The sequence below is a fragment of the Tauraco erythrolophus genome, chromosome 8, assembly GCF_009769465.1.
Source record: "Tauraco erythrolophus isolate bTauEry1 chromosome 8, bTauEry1.pri, whole genome shotgun sequence".
In the NCBI taxonomy this organism is placed as follows: Eukaryota; Metazoa; Chordata; class Aves; order Musophagiformes; family Musophagidae; genus Tauraco; species Tauraco erythrolophus.
The window spans coordinates 21872949-21889019 of NC_141472.1; the positions used below are offsets into that span (position 1 = coordinate 21872949).

A 16071-nucleotide genomic window follows, 5' to 3' on the forward strand; every position below is an offset into this window, starting at 1 on the left:
TGATGATAGAGACTTAATGCAGTGCTTCTGTAAGAAAATGTGACCTATTAATGTGCATTTATTTCGTACACCAGGACATTGTCATCAATCCTGACAGCCTTCTGTGACCTTCTTTCTTTTCCTTTTCACTTCCCCCTTGACAAAGCTATAATTCTCTTTTTTTGTACTAACTGCCTGTTGGTATTCTTATGAATTTGTCTGCCCTATTGGTTCATTACAACCTATGTGGCTTTCCATGTGCTAGACATCAATAAGGCATGTTTGATCAAACCTGTGGAGAACCCCAAAGGGCCCTCTGTAGTTCCATGAACACAGATGTAGACTTTCATCTTTTACAATAATAATTTTTTAACTGATCTTGGTTTTGTTTTCCTAGCAATACGCCTGGAACCTTTCTATACTGTTGTGATTTTGCTTCAGGAGCAGTGGAGCTGGTAAAGGTAATTCATATGCTCACTTTTGAGTACCTTATAAGCCTGTAATTCAGGAGGCTGCCAGGAAGCCGTCTTCATGAAAAAGAATGTGGTGGCTTTGACAACTTTTAACTGAAGTTTTCAGTATTCCAAAGAACAAAGTCTTACTCTGTGCGGAGAGGAATGAATACCATCAGTGAGCTTGCTTCTCAGCTTGAGTAAGATACCAGACAGAATAGGCTTTTATATGAGATGTTTTACAATGCTGAATAATTGAAGGAAAAAAGTTTCTTGAGTCATAGTAAATGTATTAACTACTACTGTTCTCTCTGTGCCTCTTTTCATCTTTTTCCTGACAGTCACATTCGTCCTACAATTCAGCCTGGTGTTCTGCCTTTGTTCATGATGTGTGTGATGATGCTTTACCCTATCCTTTTCCAGATGAGATCCTGGATGTCATTCTCCTTGTCTTTGTGCTCTCCACTATTCATCCTGACAGGTAAATGAAGACTAAAGGGCAAAGCAAATGGGTTAAATCTCTTTTATCACTGGAGGTTTTCAAGAATAGCAGAAGATGGTGATGAATCTTTAATTTATTATTTAGTAAGCTACGATCCATGTTAAACAAGGCATTTTAAATGCTGTGTCCCATTTACAGGCTTCAAGAGAAAAGCTGATCAGGGTAATTCATTAGTGAGCCTCCTGTCTCCATCCAAATACAGGGGGTATATCGTAACTAAATATATCAGTGTTATCGTAACTATCAGTGTATATCGTAACTAAATATATCGTAACTAAATATAACAGTGTTAAAAGTGACAGTGATTCAAGAAAATTACAAATTATAAGCCCAGATCATTAGTCTTCTAGAAGGAAATTATTTTTAGTGATAAAACCCAAACATCCATGTTTTAATACCTTACAGTATGTTAATAAAGACTTAGGTTGCTGCTTTAGCCATGCGCAAATGCTTACATGCAGGCCTTTTAAACAAAATTCATCCAGAATTTTGTAACTTGTTTGGATTAAGAAAACTTGATCTAATTGTCATGCATAGTGTTGAGGGCTGTTAGCCTTGTTACTAATGCCTCTCCATGTCTAATGAACCAAACTTTATGACTATTAAGGCTGGCTGATTGTGAAAATGCCCCTTTTTTAATGGGAAAAATGCAAAAAAAGGCATGTAAGTTAAACTCCTTGTCTCTTCCTTTAACTAGATCATATGAAGGGAAATACATGCTGTATGTGTGGCAATACATTTATTACTTTAAGAAGGTCATTAAAATGGGCTTGGCAAACAGAACCGTATTTGCCTGTCTGAGAACTGTTTCCCTGCCTCTCTGCCTAAGTTATTTAATGATTAGCTTTACAGAAACATCTTTCCTATATAGGATATTGCTCCTTCCTGTTTGTTCAGAGATGAGCACGTGAGTCATGCAAAGCCTGGGTCCAGATTTCAAAAACAATTCAAGCAGTAGATTTCAGACCTCTGTAACTGTGGTGATGCTGCCAGGAAGAAATTGGACAATAGAGATGCATTCATTCAATCGCAATCGCTTTGCCTGTAGAAGCAGTAATCAGATGTTCTGTCAGAATTTCTGTGATCTTGTCCTATTAGTCATTTGAGAATATGTTTGTGTTTTTTTTTTCCCTCCCCTCCCCATGACAGCATCTAAAGGATGACATGGATGCTTTTGTGTGTGTGTATACACACATAAAGATTTCTGTGTAATTATCTGTGTTGTAAGACCCACTTTCCAAAGATTTGTTAGTCATTACTGTCATCTCAGAATTAGAATGATTGCATAAAGGCAAATGTAATCCAGATCCATCTTGCTCAGTATACATTTTTTCTGGAAAATTTGAAAGTGGGAAATGAAAAAGAAAACCAAGAGAATGCCAATGCAGAATTTCAGTGATTTGGAGACCTGGAAAATATACACGAGAGGGACACATTTGTATTCAGCACAATTGTTACTTAGTGATTTACTTCGGGCCATTGTATTTAGTTTTTGATAATTGCTACTCTTGTACCCAATTTTTAACATACTTAAATTCTGCTAGAAGTCCCCTCTAAAAGTTGGTTGCAGAATTTGAAAGGTATTAAACTTTCTTCAAGATATATAATTGGTGTGCTCTAGTCCTATCGGATGAGATTTCTCAGAGCATTTTCACCTTTCGTGCATGTACATTTTTTCTATGTGCACAAAACCTATGTTTATATAGGCAGTGTTTGTAATTCTGTGCACAGCTACCTGTGTTGAACAGTTTCTTATTCTGCCTTTCCTATCTGTGGCAGCACACTTGGTTGCTTGTGAGCATGAGCAAAGAGGACAATTTTTAAAGCATTTGGCTTCCTCTAAGGGAGTTCCGTGCTTAACAAGTATATGCTGCTTTTTGTTTGTTGGGAGATAAGATATTTTTTTCTGCTGAACTACCTCTTAATTCTGTCCCTTAAAAATCAAGGTAAGACGCCTGCACTGCTGTTGCGTAAGGACCACATTGCATTAGTGCTTGATTTCTGACGTTCTTGAGGCAAGGGGGTAAGGCCACCTGAGAGACAGGGATGGTGTAAGGATGTTCTCTTGGTGCACAGTAATGGTATGCTGATTTTGTATAGTTAAGTAGGACTCACTTTTCTTTAGCTCTTTTCAGGTATAGCACCCTGCCTTTCCTTTCCATTCATTTAGCATTCACTCTGGCTCCACATCTTCTACATGGCCTATCTGCTTCCTTGTGGGAGGAGAGTTGAATTAGGGAAGTGGACTTTTCTGCCTTGGAGCCTGATAGGTGCAGACTGCCTTTTGTTGTCTTTCATGAATATGGAAAAGCAGAATCCTTCAGTTTATTCTGAAAGAGTGAGGCAAGCAGAAGCCATTATTCATTAGGAACATATTTTGCAGAGTGATGCAAATGTATTCATAAGTAGCTCTAGGGTAAGGTTAAAAAGTGAGAATGAAGATGCTCCGGTCTAGTGATGGGGAAAGAGTATTTATTCCTATCATACACACAGCAGGCTGGTGTGATGTTGATAAGGAAGAGCTGATGTTAGATACTACCAAGATTCACAAACTTGTCAGCATTTTGGAGGATGCAAACTTTCCTCCTCTAACTAGCAGTATCTCCAGACGGAGTTCTGCCAGCTTCCTCTCCTGAGTTACTACTTGGATTCTTCTTTCCATCCTCAACCATTAGGTGTGGAGATATTGATTCTGTGTATATGATCAGTACCTCCATAAGAAATCAGATAAATTTTCATCTGCCTTCCAGGCCCTTGGTTTTGCTATGTACAGCGAGAAGGCTCAGTCTAGCTCACCAATGCACATAGCTAACTGTTCATTCATTGTCATGTACTGCCTGACCCATATGACCCATATACTCAAAAACTCTGGTTTAATCTATCCTTGAGATTCTGTTGAAGTGAAAGAAAAGGACTCCTTTTCTCTTTCCAGTTTGTATTCTCTTGCAGTTCCTTCTATTTTTTGGTTTAATTTAATAAAAAAAAAAAAAAAAAAAAAAATTAAATTTTTGATTTAGAAGCCTTTTTGTAAAGAGTTCTTCCTGTTCACTAGTGCCTGACCTTTTTATAGTAAATATAGACACATCTTCTCACTGTAGTTTCGGAAATCTATATGTATTCCAAACATCTAGAAAAAACAAGTTATGTTTGCAAATCTCACCAGTATCCCTTCTATTTTCTCAGGATGCAAAGGGTTGTAAATAGGTTGGCTAAACTACTGAAACCTGGAGGAATGTTGCTGTTTCGAGACTATGGAAGATATGATACAGCTCAACTTCGTTTTAAAAAAGGTAATTCCTGAATGCTTTTATAGTTCACTGTTCTTTTTTTTTTTAAATAAAAGTGACATATCTTTTTTCATTACTGCTCTAATTTCTTAGGTCATTGCTTGTCAGAAAATTTTTATGTACGAGGAGATGGAACCAGAGTATATTTCTTTACCAAAGGTATGAAATGGTATAGTTTATTGAAAGGATTGAGTGTCTCTCAAGATTATTTAGTTATAAAAGCTCATCTTAGAACAGAAATTTAAAGGTTTTATTGTTTGGGGTTTTTTTTGATGTTCTGCTTTTACAAAGCCCAAAGCTAACTGTTGCAAGAAAATAATTTTCTTTATGTATACCCTTGTTGCAACTGGAGTCCTGCAAGATTGCATGCAAGCATCGCTGGAATTTCTCTTTGTCCAAGCATCTTGTGTCTGATGATATCCTCAAATTCTATTGTTTAAAGATGTACTTGATTTCTTTCTTAAAATTGTGATAAACATGTTTGGAAGGACATTTGGTAGCAGTGGTCTAGTATTTTGTTCTGCTATGTTGGTGAGTCTGAGCTGTGAGACTGCTCTTTCTTGATTATGGATAGTCCTGCTCTTCGCATGACTCCTCACTTGGTTCTGATGGCAGTCAGCTTAGACTGGTGTATTTTATCCCATCTACTGGAAATTGTGAGAGTGAGCATCACAATACTTTTTTTTTAACTTTTTTTTTTTCTTTTTACCCTGTGTAACCTGGACTGTAAGCAATAGAGATGGATCAGGGTTTATCCCAGCCCGAGTAATTTCAGGAGTCAGAAGGAAGATCTGGGACATCTATGGGAAATCACTTGTATTTAAAGAGCCTTCTTAGTTTTTAAATGTCTTGTTTTGTGCTTACTCATGGCAAACAAGCTTAAAGTTTTGCAGTGATGACTGACAAGAAGGAGATAATGATGTTGGCATAAATCTGTGGATTGTCATTTGGCAAGTGAAATAGCTGTATCTTGATAATACGCGAACAGTGACCAAATGGTATGCATTTGTTTTCCTTGAGTCTGGCATACTGAACCCTCTGAAGAAAGGGGATTTATGAATGCCATGAGTAATAACCCATGTAGTTTGGGCCTCAACGTAACATTTTTTACTGTAATATAAATCGAGAGCTGTGAAAGTGAATTTCTAACGAAAGACTACTTACAGGCAGTTTCCTTGATCTTGAAAATCACAAACCAGATTTAGTTCCATCTTTGGTTGAACTGCAAGTTGTTAATTACTACATTCTATAAATGTCTTTTTTTTTTTTTTAATTACAATAATACTTCATATGAGAAACAGATGAGGTATTGAACATGTTCAACTTTGCTGGATTAACTGAAGTACAGAATTTGGTTGATCGGCGATTACAAGTAAACAGGAAGAAAAAAGTGAAAATGCAGCGAGTTTGGATACAAAGCAAGTTCCAAAAACCATTGCTTCTGTCTCTGAATAATCCTGAAGAAACCACTGAAAGGCACCCATATAGATAATTGTACTGTGAACTCCAGAAACTGAAGCAAATTTGGGTATGTATGTTTCCTATAAATCTTGTGTTAGCCACGGAAAAGGAGAAATATATTGAACTGAAAACCTTTCCCTGATTTCTTTTGTAAATGTATGTGTGTGAAAATGATCTGGGGAAAAAAAGAAACACATTTCTGACTTCTGTTTCATATGCAAGAAAGGGATGTGCATTAATCTAGTCATAACTGTGTCCAGGCACTATTTTACTTCCTTGAATATGAATAGTCAATAAGTATTAGCATGTATCTTGTTCCTGTTGAAATTCACAGTACCTAAAAAGTTTTAGACTGAAGCACAATTGTGTCAGAGATTTAGAGAAACAGTGTATCTGTTCTCACTATCATTACAAGCTGTGCTGTGTTAATTTCTGAGTCATGTCTCTTTTAACTACCATGTGTTTTGCAACTGCACTTCCTCTTCGGGGGGAAATTTCTTGGTGCATAAATAATGAAGACAAAATCTCTTTTTGATTTGCATGTAAGTTATCATTTCATGCTAACTGCATGTGATATGCCTGGGTATCAGATTAGTCAGTGATTGGCATCCTCCGCTGTGGCTGCCTTACTGCTCTCAAGTCTCGACTTTCCATCTACATGCTCATTAGAAACACGCCAAACTCAAGTTTGTGTAACAACTTAGTGACACGCACATTAAAGTGTCGTAGGTTGTGGACTGAACATCATGTAGAAAGGAATTACCAAAATGCCAAAACTGCTGAAACCGAATAGATAACATTTGCCTGGATAAACACAAGCGTTGTTTGAATGATACGTCAGATACACCAGAGGGAGGAGCAAAAAGAGTTGTCCAGAGTACGTTTTTTTATAGAGTGATGTAATCACACTAAAATGGTGATGTACATGGTAGCTGAGATATTTTTGTTGTTTATAGAGAGAGGTTGGTTTCTTAAGGCTTGAGTCTTAGAAAAAAAGACACAATGATTTTGTGTTAGAATCATAGAATCATAGAATCGTTAGGGCTGGAAGGGACCTTCAAAGGCCATCTAGTCCAACCCCCCTGCAAGGAACAGGGATATCTCCAACTAGATCAGGTTGACCCTGTAGAGAGACAGTAAAAGGACAGGACTACGCTAGTACATCAAGTACTTCTGAGAAGAAAACCAAAATGCAAACACTGTTTTCAGATGCAGACCATGATACTGAGGCTGTTGACCTATTTAAAGATGACACTTCTGTGATTTAAATGTAATTTTACAATCACTTAGCCACAAGGAGGAGAGGACAAGAAACAGATGAATGAATAAAATAAATCCCTCTTACTTCAACAAGGATGTAGAATGCATGTAATCTATAACGTGGGTAATATTGAGTGTCATTAGTATAGCAACACTCTCAAAGTCTCTTTTCTTGCTTTTGTTTTAGTCTGAAGGGTAAGCATGTCACAGCTGACAACCCATTTTTTTGCAAGTTGTTAGCTGCTAAGCTACGTAGAACTGATTGTCTTCTAGAAAAAAATAGTCTAAATTTAGATGCTAAGAATCTTCATCCCCTTTGATAAGATGAGAGATCTGCTTAATTTCTATAAACGCAAATCTGTTTCAAGAATGAGGTGCAATAAGGAGTCTTTGAAGGTAGGATCTGATCCTGCATTTCTGGTGTATACTAAACTCCCGTTAGAGTAAGATACTGTTTTATGAATTAAGTGGCTTAGGAAGCTTTGGTTAGCAATAGCATTATTGTAACCTGCCATAAAACTCTTGTGGTATAAATCAAAGGTGAAAACATAGCTGTTTTTCTTCAAGCCCTAGGTCTTAAGAGACTATAACATCTGCATGGGAAATGTAAATAAATATCCACTTATATTTTAATTAAGTTGCTACCCTGTGCTATTAATCGCGACTTTGGAGTATGCATAACTCTTAGTCTAGTACAAAGTGTTTTCAGTTGTAGAATTTTCCAGGGGCCTGATGGTGATGATAAGCTCTTGAGCATCATGCAGTCTTATTCATGTGTGATGTAGATTTTCCATGTGTAGAGGCTAATGAAATGTTTGCTTTTGCTCTCACACCGATATGTTGATTCTGGCAAGGTTTTAATATGCTATGTTGTTAGTTTAACAAAAATGTGACATCAGAAGAAATCAAACTCTGAATTCTCATATGGCCTTGAGCAAAATTGGTTGTTTCTCTTCCATACCTTACAGCATAAGTGTTGGCTGCCTCTTAGAATTATGGTGCCTGTTATAGATAAGTAATAAGATCAGATACTATTAATAAGTGTAGAATATGCACTGTAAAGTGAACTGTAACTAGTCTGAACAGTTGTAAGATTGATAGAAGGGGAAGTGGACAAAGACATCATTCCCGATAAGAACTTTTGAATCTGGGTAGGACTTTTTGTATTTTGACTTTGTGACATTCCAAGTTTTCAAAAATCAAGGCCATGTGTTTTAAAATACTTTCAAATTATCTGTATTAGTTGGGAAAACTAATATCACAATATTGACAAAATAAAAGCAAGTAGAACTACTGAAATGAAAGAAAGGAGATGCAGAGATGCAGTTTAAAATGGCTTGTGGTTAATTAATTTCTGGGGGACAGAGAAACTAGGATATTGCAAACAAAGTGTGTCCAGTATAGAAAAAGGCTGCAAATTTCACCTTTGAAATCCAAAGTTACTTCTTTAATCAGATACATACCTAAATTCTCTCTTTCTGTAAATTTATAGAAGTGCAGTAAGCATTTTAATGGTTAATTGCAAATTATTTTGTTGGTTGGTTGGTTTTGATGGGGTTTTATGTTCAGCATGATTTCCTGTGCTGGTAAAGCAGACTTATGAATGTATACAAATGGCAATTAGAGAAAGATAATCTTGTTAGAACTGAGCTTTGGCTTCATTGGCTTTGGCTTGCTTTATCAATAGCGTTTGCCTTTTGCCCATCTCCACTGGTATTGCATTATACTTCCGTACAGGGATGCATGAGAGTAGTATTTATCGGTTTAGACCTTGCTTAGTTTTTAAGCAACTACAAGACAGCTATAAAGTAAAGGAAGTGACAAACCTTCTTTCCTACACTATTTCTGAAGTATCTAGTCAATAACAATTAACTCATGTAAAAAACTTTGATTTTTTTTTTCCAGCAAAACCAAGGCAAGTGCTTGTGCCATATCTACAAATCCATTGAATCTGAGGAGGACAACTAAAATGCAGGGCAGACGGGGAGACAGCAGGAACTCTAGTGAAAAGTTTCTTGTATTTGAAATTACTGTTTCTGTTTTGTCCTTTGCTTGTGACTCGGCTAATCTGCAGATTCTGCTGTTTAGTATTGACTAAAAATTTGTAACAAACCATCCTCAACTTTGTATTAAACACCAATGGAAATCACTTAACATAAATTCATATCGATTTGTGGTGTGATCTTTATTCGCTGCTCCAGTGTGCTCTTTGATCTGTTGACATATCCCTCATTTCCCTTTTTTCCTGTTCATAGTAGGCAATTAAGCAGTTTCCACAGGAGCTATATACACAAACATTTGCAGTAAAGTTTGCTGGCTGGTTTATTTCTAAGATTGAAGCAAGAGAGTTTTATTTCCTCTGTGTGGAACAGATTGCTTTTCTTTTTTGTGTGAATGCAATGAATTGTATAGATTCTAAATTAATTAGTGATATTTGCTATATTTTTAAATTATTTTAAACCAAATTTACCTTAGAGTATCTGTTTGTAATGGCAGTGATAACAGTAGGCAGTTCATACTTAAACCATTTCTTCTTCATAGCGTGTCTTCATAATGGATGATTGAACAACCTTGCAAATAAACCATATATATATATATATATATATATAAAAACCACCCCAAAATATTAAACAAGGGTGTTGTTAATAATACAGGTCACTTTACAGATACTGAAAGCTAAACTTCTCTCCATGTTTGGAACAAAGATTGGACACGAGGGATGTTTTTACATCAGTTATGTGCCAGTTGCCCTCCTGTACAGTCAGGAAGAACTACATGGGTTGCCATGGGCATCTTAGCAGGTTTTTCATCTTACCTGCTGTTCCAAGCATGATCTACATGGCTTCAAGCAGAGAAGGGAACTTCTCTGTCAAGTAGTGACCATCCTCCACCCTTTGCCAGTACCAAGTAACTAAAAGAACAACTTGCCTGATTTGAAAGCAGAAGCTATACAGGCTGGAGGGGAGGAAGGTGAAGATGCAGCTCAAAGGCAGACAAGAGAAGGAGCAAGTGTTTCTTCTGGAAACTGGGGTAAGAAGGAAGCTTGGATGGACTGACAAAAGAAGAAGAATGAAATGCAGAACTGAACATGGAACTGAGGAAGAGAACACCACAGGCACCATGTAGGGAGAAGTGTAACAGGAGACAATGGGGCAGGGTGAGGACATTGGGCCTGGGAACGAGTGAAATAAAATGAAGAAGGCAAGAGGAAAAAGAGGACTGATCTGTCACAGGAATAGAGTGAAACTTGGGTAAACAAAGAAACTGGGGTAAGGATTGGAGTGGAAAGACCTATCTTCAAAGTCTGTTTCTCCCAAGTGATAGCGTATTTTCACATCTTAGCGAAATATTATAGGCTTTGTCTTTCATCCATATGTGCACAATGTATTTCAATTTATTACAAAGATGGAATGTTTCATTTGTTGTAGTTTATATGTGCTATGCACATGTGTTTGCAACAGTGCAGGCAGGTTTATGATACACCTGCTTTTGCTTTTCCCTTGGGGAATAATGTTTTTACCTTCTTCCAAGTAAAACTCTATAGTGAGAGAAGCTACACTCCCGACCTCCTGAGAAGCAAATACAAAAGAATAGCAGAAGTGTCTGCATCCTGATTGTGTTCGATCAAGGTAGGACAATTAAATTTACTCCATATGTTCTGATGTTGTCCCATTTAAATCAAGACCATATCTGCAGATTATCACCTTGAAGTGCCTCCCAGTCTCAGTTTCTGTTATACTTGCATCTGTTCAACAGAATGTAAATGAATTGTATAAACTAGAAATACAACTTAAACAGACAATAGCAGAAAAATCTTTAGGCTTTGTCTGGGATTGCAACAGTTTAGAGAAGGAATATGTTTATTGTTTTAAAACACGTGGTTCGAGGGAGCATTCATCCAAGAGACTGAAAGTTTAGGTTATTTGAGGTATAATGTACATCATCAAGAATATTAAACTTAATATCCATGTTAGGAAGCTTCATATACTTAATGTTAGCCAAAGGTGTCTTGTAAGTTGTTCCTGTGAAAAAGGAGCTAGCAACAAGACAGTCCCATTTTCAGAGAACATTTTATTGACCAGGTTACTACAATTTTGAAGGGAACATGAAAGATTAAGAAAGCAAGTGAATTAGTTTAATGATATCTAAAACCCACTGATGACATATACAATTTAATATATACTCAAAGAATAATCTGAGTGTTGCAGTGTATTGATACTAAATGAACTTTTAAGTTGATTAAAAACACAGACTTGGTGTATGCTGCTAGTTATAAAAACAACCAAAATGTTAAAATTTATAAATATGATGTAAAAATAAAATGCTGTATAGCTATTGCATAAATCCAGTGTATAGTCTTCTCTGTAGTGTGTCCTGTTCAGCTAGAAAAAAGATGCAGTAGAAATAGATGGTGAAAATTCCTACACACGTGAAAAAACTTCATATGAGGACAGTTTAGGGAAATGAATGATAGACAATATGAGCATGGCATGTAACGTTACGTTTTAGTATTTTAGAAGGTCTAGTTTATCCCTTTACAATACGAAAAGCAAGATAAATTAGACAAGTTGGCAGGTGACAAACCTACATTGATAAATACATAAAGTGTGCCCTATAAAAACACAAGGAATCACAATGTTTGCAAGGCTGAAAGATTGGTGAGTTGCCAAAAATGGGTTATATTAGATATTTTTATTTTTAGATGTGTGAAAGGGAAAATCTGCATACTGTTTAAGATTTTAAAATGCCTCCAGTAAAAAACTCCCAACAATCCTACAACCTTTCTCACTACCTTTTGCCAGATCCTTACGTTGCTCAGCAGTAGAGCTAGAGAATAAACCTGAATACGAAATGGGTCTAGTAGGCACAGTTTACTGAATTAAGAAAAGGTGGAGGGGGAAAAAGGAAAATAGAGAACATACTAATTGGCATGACAACATGTAGTCCTGTAGCAATCATACAGCAGTTAGTGTTTTATATAGAATGACGAATTCAGTACAGTGCCTGAGAGAGAGGGAGAGAGACATCAGTCTTGCCAGACTTTCCTGTCACTTTCGACAGTATCACTGAAAATTGGCATTTGGACAAGCCAAAAGCCAAAGACTAAAAGTAATCGCTTTGCTAAAAGAGCACTGAATTGATTAATTATGCTTGGGTCAGACGGGCTGTGTTGGAGGGTTTCATTGCAGAGCCAACACTCATTTTTCCTTTCTTCAGTGTCAGGCACGCTCTAGCCTCCATTTCCTCCCAAATAACAAGTGCTCTGTAAATGGAGGAGCTGCATCTTTGAACTTGAATAAAAGGGTTGTTGTGCAGCGTAGGATTTAGCAGATGGGCTTAGAGAATCTGAACCTACCACTAGTCTTTTCTTCTACACTAGGAAAAGCTTTGCCATTTTTAATGGCTGTGTTCGCTACATACCCTATTAAGCACAGTAGTCAGATGTCATTCCGAGGAATCGGGCAGCTCAGTTTCCAGTGACATTGATTACACTCAACAGTGAGAGGATGAGAAAGAGTGGTGGGTGGAGAAGTGAAAAGACAGTGTGAGGCATTTCAAGGAGGAGGTTTGCTCTCCAGCACTTGCATGTGGGTGACAATCCCTCTGAGAAACGAGTTTTACTCTGAAGCGGAGCACAATTGTATCTTCTGCGCACACTTTGGTTTTAATCTCCATCCTCACGAGCTACCGGCGCAGCCTGTAGTTAAACGTGTATTTACTTCAGATGAAGAGAAAATAACAGTAACAAGAAGCTGCATCTTTAGACTGGAGCTGTGATTTCACAGGGAGAGACCCTGGCATGTTAATCCCTGGCATAAATGGGTGTAATTCTCAATGACAATGCTAAGCCTGTTTACACAGGCGCTGAGCTAAACCCAAAGATGATACACAATGCTGTTCAAAATCAATCATTTAATCCTTTTTACATTTTTGTGATCTAACAACCAAAGACAGTTGTGTTAATAAAAGATGGTGTGACAAAGCTGTGATTGTCACTCAGCTTGACTTGCCTTGAGATAAAAATTATGACAAACATGCTTGTAATTTTATTTTAGATAAACATTTCATCTTGTTACTCAAGAGCGAATATTAGTGAGTTAAATAAATACTTGGTGATAGTTACCAAACTCTGAAATAAGGTCTATTTTTCAAATCTGAAGCAATCTGAGCTATCTTATACAAAGAGAGAACAACAAAATCACACCAGCAATAAGTCTACGTTTTATTTTACTGAAGTTCACAAAGAATCGATATAATCAACAAGAACCTTTCTTCATTTTCTTTTTATTTTGCATGTACTTATTTTACTAACAAATGAAAGCAGATGAAAGAGGAAACCACATGGCACACAGTCTGCAAGGCACATAAGTACACTTAAGGTATTTAACAAACTACTAAACCACACTCTTCTTCTTACATCAATTAACATGAGGCAGAGCATCAGAAACAGTAAATATTTATTTTACTTTGAAACAAATAATGTTAATAAAAGGCCTCAGGGTTAAATCTGAAAAAAAACCCCTTTGACTTAGATTCTCAGTGTCGTATATGTCAATGTAAATCCAGAAGACCCCTGAAGTCTCAAAATATAGACTAGTTGCTTGCAATTAGAATCCGGATTAACTGGTGCCTATTATTCCTTGTAAAAATAAAAATGCAAACATAGTAGTACAAAAATATTCTGTCAGTAAGAATATCTAGATTAATCATTAAAAAATTGAATTAAAAATCAATTGCACGGGACAGTAGCTTTGTTCACTACTCTTACTTTGGTTAAGGGCTGAAGTTTGATATAGGTTTAAGATGCTCACGTATCTGTGGTTTTATTTTAGTGTAGGATTTTCAGAATTTTTTATCTTACAACATTCTCTAACAGGCAGTGTGAAACTTGACAACCAACCAGATAGGCATGGTTGATTAAGATAAGTGATTTACAATAAAATGCTTAAGACATGTTCATTTTTGCTGTTTCTCTCTGAAATACTTGAGAAACTATCTGTGAGAAAGTATGCCTATTCTTAAAATTAGCAGTCTTTTTAAGTCCAAAATAACAAAATTTGTGAAGACTGAAAAAAATAATAAGTAAAAAATGAATTTTTTAAACGTATTGTCAGGAAGTGAAAAATGCATATTTATGTTTCCGTCTTTTTAGATTTCATAGAAATTGTGTTATTCCATTACCGAAAGACTTTGCACATTGGTAAGTGTTTCTAAGGAAGTACCAGTAAAGCAGTATAATTTAAACTTACATTATTCTTTGAGCTTCCATTTCTTTCACAATTGTTTATTTGACTTTTACTAAATCAGTCCATCAGATTAAAAAAGAGAACAAACATAGTAACACTCTTTGAAAGCCACAAATTGTTGATGATAATGCAGGCAAATATTAACTGAATGTTGTTTCCAGTGTATTTTCCTGCCATCTGTGAGATCCAGAGTGGGACAGTTTTATCTGCTATGTTACCAGCATTTTTTTTTAGTACAGGTATACTCTATGTATGTTTGTGATACTTCATATCATTTTCACGTTCTTGTTTCCAGCTACTCTACTTTCTGATTTACATTAATAAAGCTTTTGGAGATTCCCAAGTGGAACGTAAGTAAGTTTAACTTACATATTACTTACATTATGTAAGTATGACTATTTGTATTCATAAAGTGAATAAATACAGAATTTCACATAAATCTCCAGGTGTAACTATGTGAATAGTGACAGCTTCAGGCCTCTTGGTTTTCACCCGCAGCTTGCTAGGCGAGATCAGCAATGAATGTGCAAACTTTCCCCAGGGGAGCCCAGAGCCCACTCTTATCTCTCAGAGAGTGCTGCCAAATACTTCAGGACTCTCTGATTTAATTTTTATTTAAATGCCACAGAACAGTTGTTGCCAAAGAGAAGCCTAAAAGGCTTAGGTCATATGCATACCTACCTACATACCTATATGTGTATGAGTATATAAAAATAACATGGGAGCACAGAGAACATCAGCAGGCTGGGAGGTAGAGAAATGAAAATTGGCTGGCATCCAATTAAAGAAAAGTCCAGGCATGAGAAAAAAAAAAAAAATTTAAAGAGGCATTTAACGTAAGGTAAAAGAGAAAGGTTGTATGCTTAGAAGTTCTTCCTAAAACCAATGGTAGTATGGGATGAGAAGCAGAAGAAAAGTTACTAGTGGACTTTCAGTTTTTGGTCTGGGAAAGTGTCTAAGCTGTAACTTTCACATTTGGACTTTCTAAGCACTTTTATACAAGGGGCCTGCTGGGGATCCACATTCTTCTGCAGTCGGTACGGGTGCTGAGTCATCAGGAAAGTTGGCCATTTGGTTTTAGGTTTCTAAATATAGAGGTGAACATTTAAAGCCCTAATCTGGGAGCCGTGGACGCTCGTACACAGCTTTGGTGACCTGAATGATTTCATTCTTAACAGTGCTCGTATCAGAACCAAAGCTGTGCCTTGTATACACGCACTCCTGAAAACCGTCGCTCTTATGACAAACAGAAAATAATTAATTAAAATTAAAAAATGACGAAAAGAAGTACAGAAGAGTGGCAAGTTTCAGTGTCTGCTAAGCATCAAAACTCTCAGGATAGCTCGTGTGCTCTCACTATATGCAGAGGAGGTGGAACAAATAGACTTTGGGGAGGGAACAGAAGAGCAACCTAAGTTAAGGAAGGAAGCTTACATTAAGCCTTAGAAGGGGAGAATGTTAACTGTTCGACTGGATTTTAGCTATTATGTTCAGGGGGTAAGGAGTGTGAGTTTGTGGGAGACCACCTGGAAATTGTCAGTTCTCTGAATAAACATTGTCAGAGAAGACTTGTACTAATTTTACCTTTGCAGCTGGTATACTATACCAACATTCACCTTATGAGCTGGTGGGTTTTTTTATTTCTGGTGAACTTCTGTACACTTTGGTCTGTTTGTTTGGGAACTTTGCTCATATAGGACCTTATTTGACATTCAAAATTCTGTATCAGAGAATCAGAATTACAAAAAGGTGTTTTCACTTTCACTGTAGATAAATGTGTATAATCCCGCATTATATAGTGGGAGCTCCTTCTTAGAAAAGCACGGTTTTGCACTGGTGATCCGATGTTTAATTTTGGCAACATTCTGTGCCTTCTGCATAGG

At 36.7% G+C, this 16071-nt stretch overlaps 1 protein-coding gene across 1 annotated transcript in view; it reads left to right on the forward strand.

The window, feature by feature from the left end:
* Window positions 1-9009, forward strand: part of METTL8 (methyltransferase 8, tRNA N3-cytidine) — a 28432-nt gene extending 19423 nt beyond the window's left edge. The window contains exons 7-12 of the mRNA XM_086615582.1: window positions 377-440; window positions 773-912; window positions 4117-4223; window positions 4314-4379; window positions 5522-5748; window positions 8847-9009. Of these exons, the coding sequence (XP_086471708.1) occupies window positions 377-440; window positions 773-912; window positions 4117-4223; window positions 4314-4379; window positions 5522-5712 (568 nt within the window). The 3' untranslated portion in view covers window positions 5713-5748; window positions 8847-9009. The remainder of the gene's footprint in view (window positions 1-376; window positions 441-772; window positions 913-4116; window positions 4224-4313; window positions 4380-5521; window positions 5749-8846) is intronic.
* The last annotated feature ends 7062 nt before the right edge of the window (window positions 9010-16071 follow it).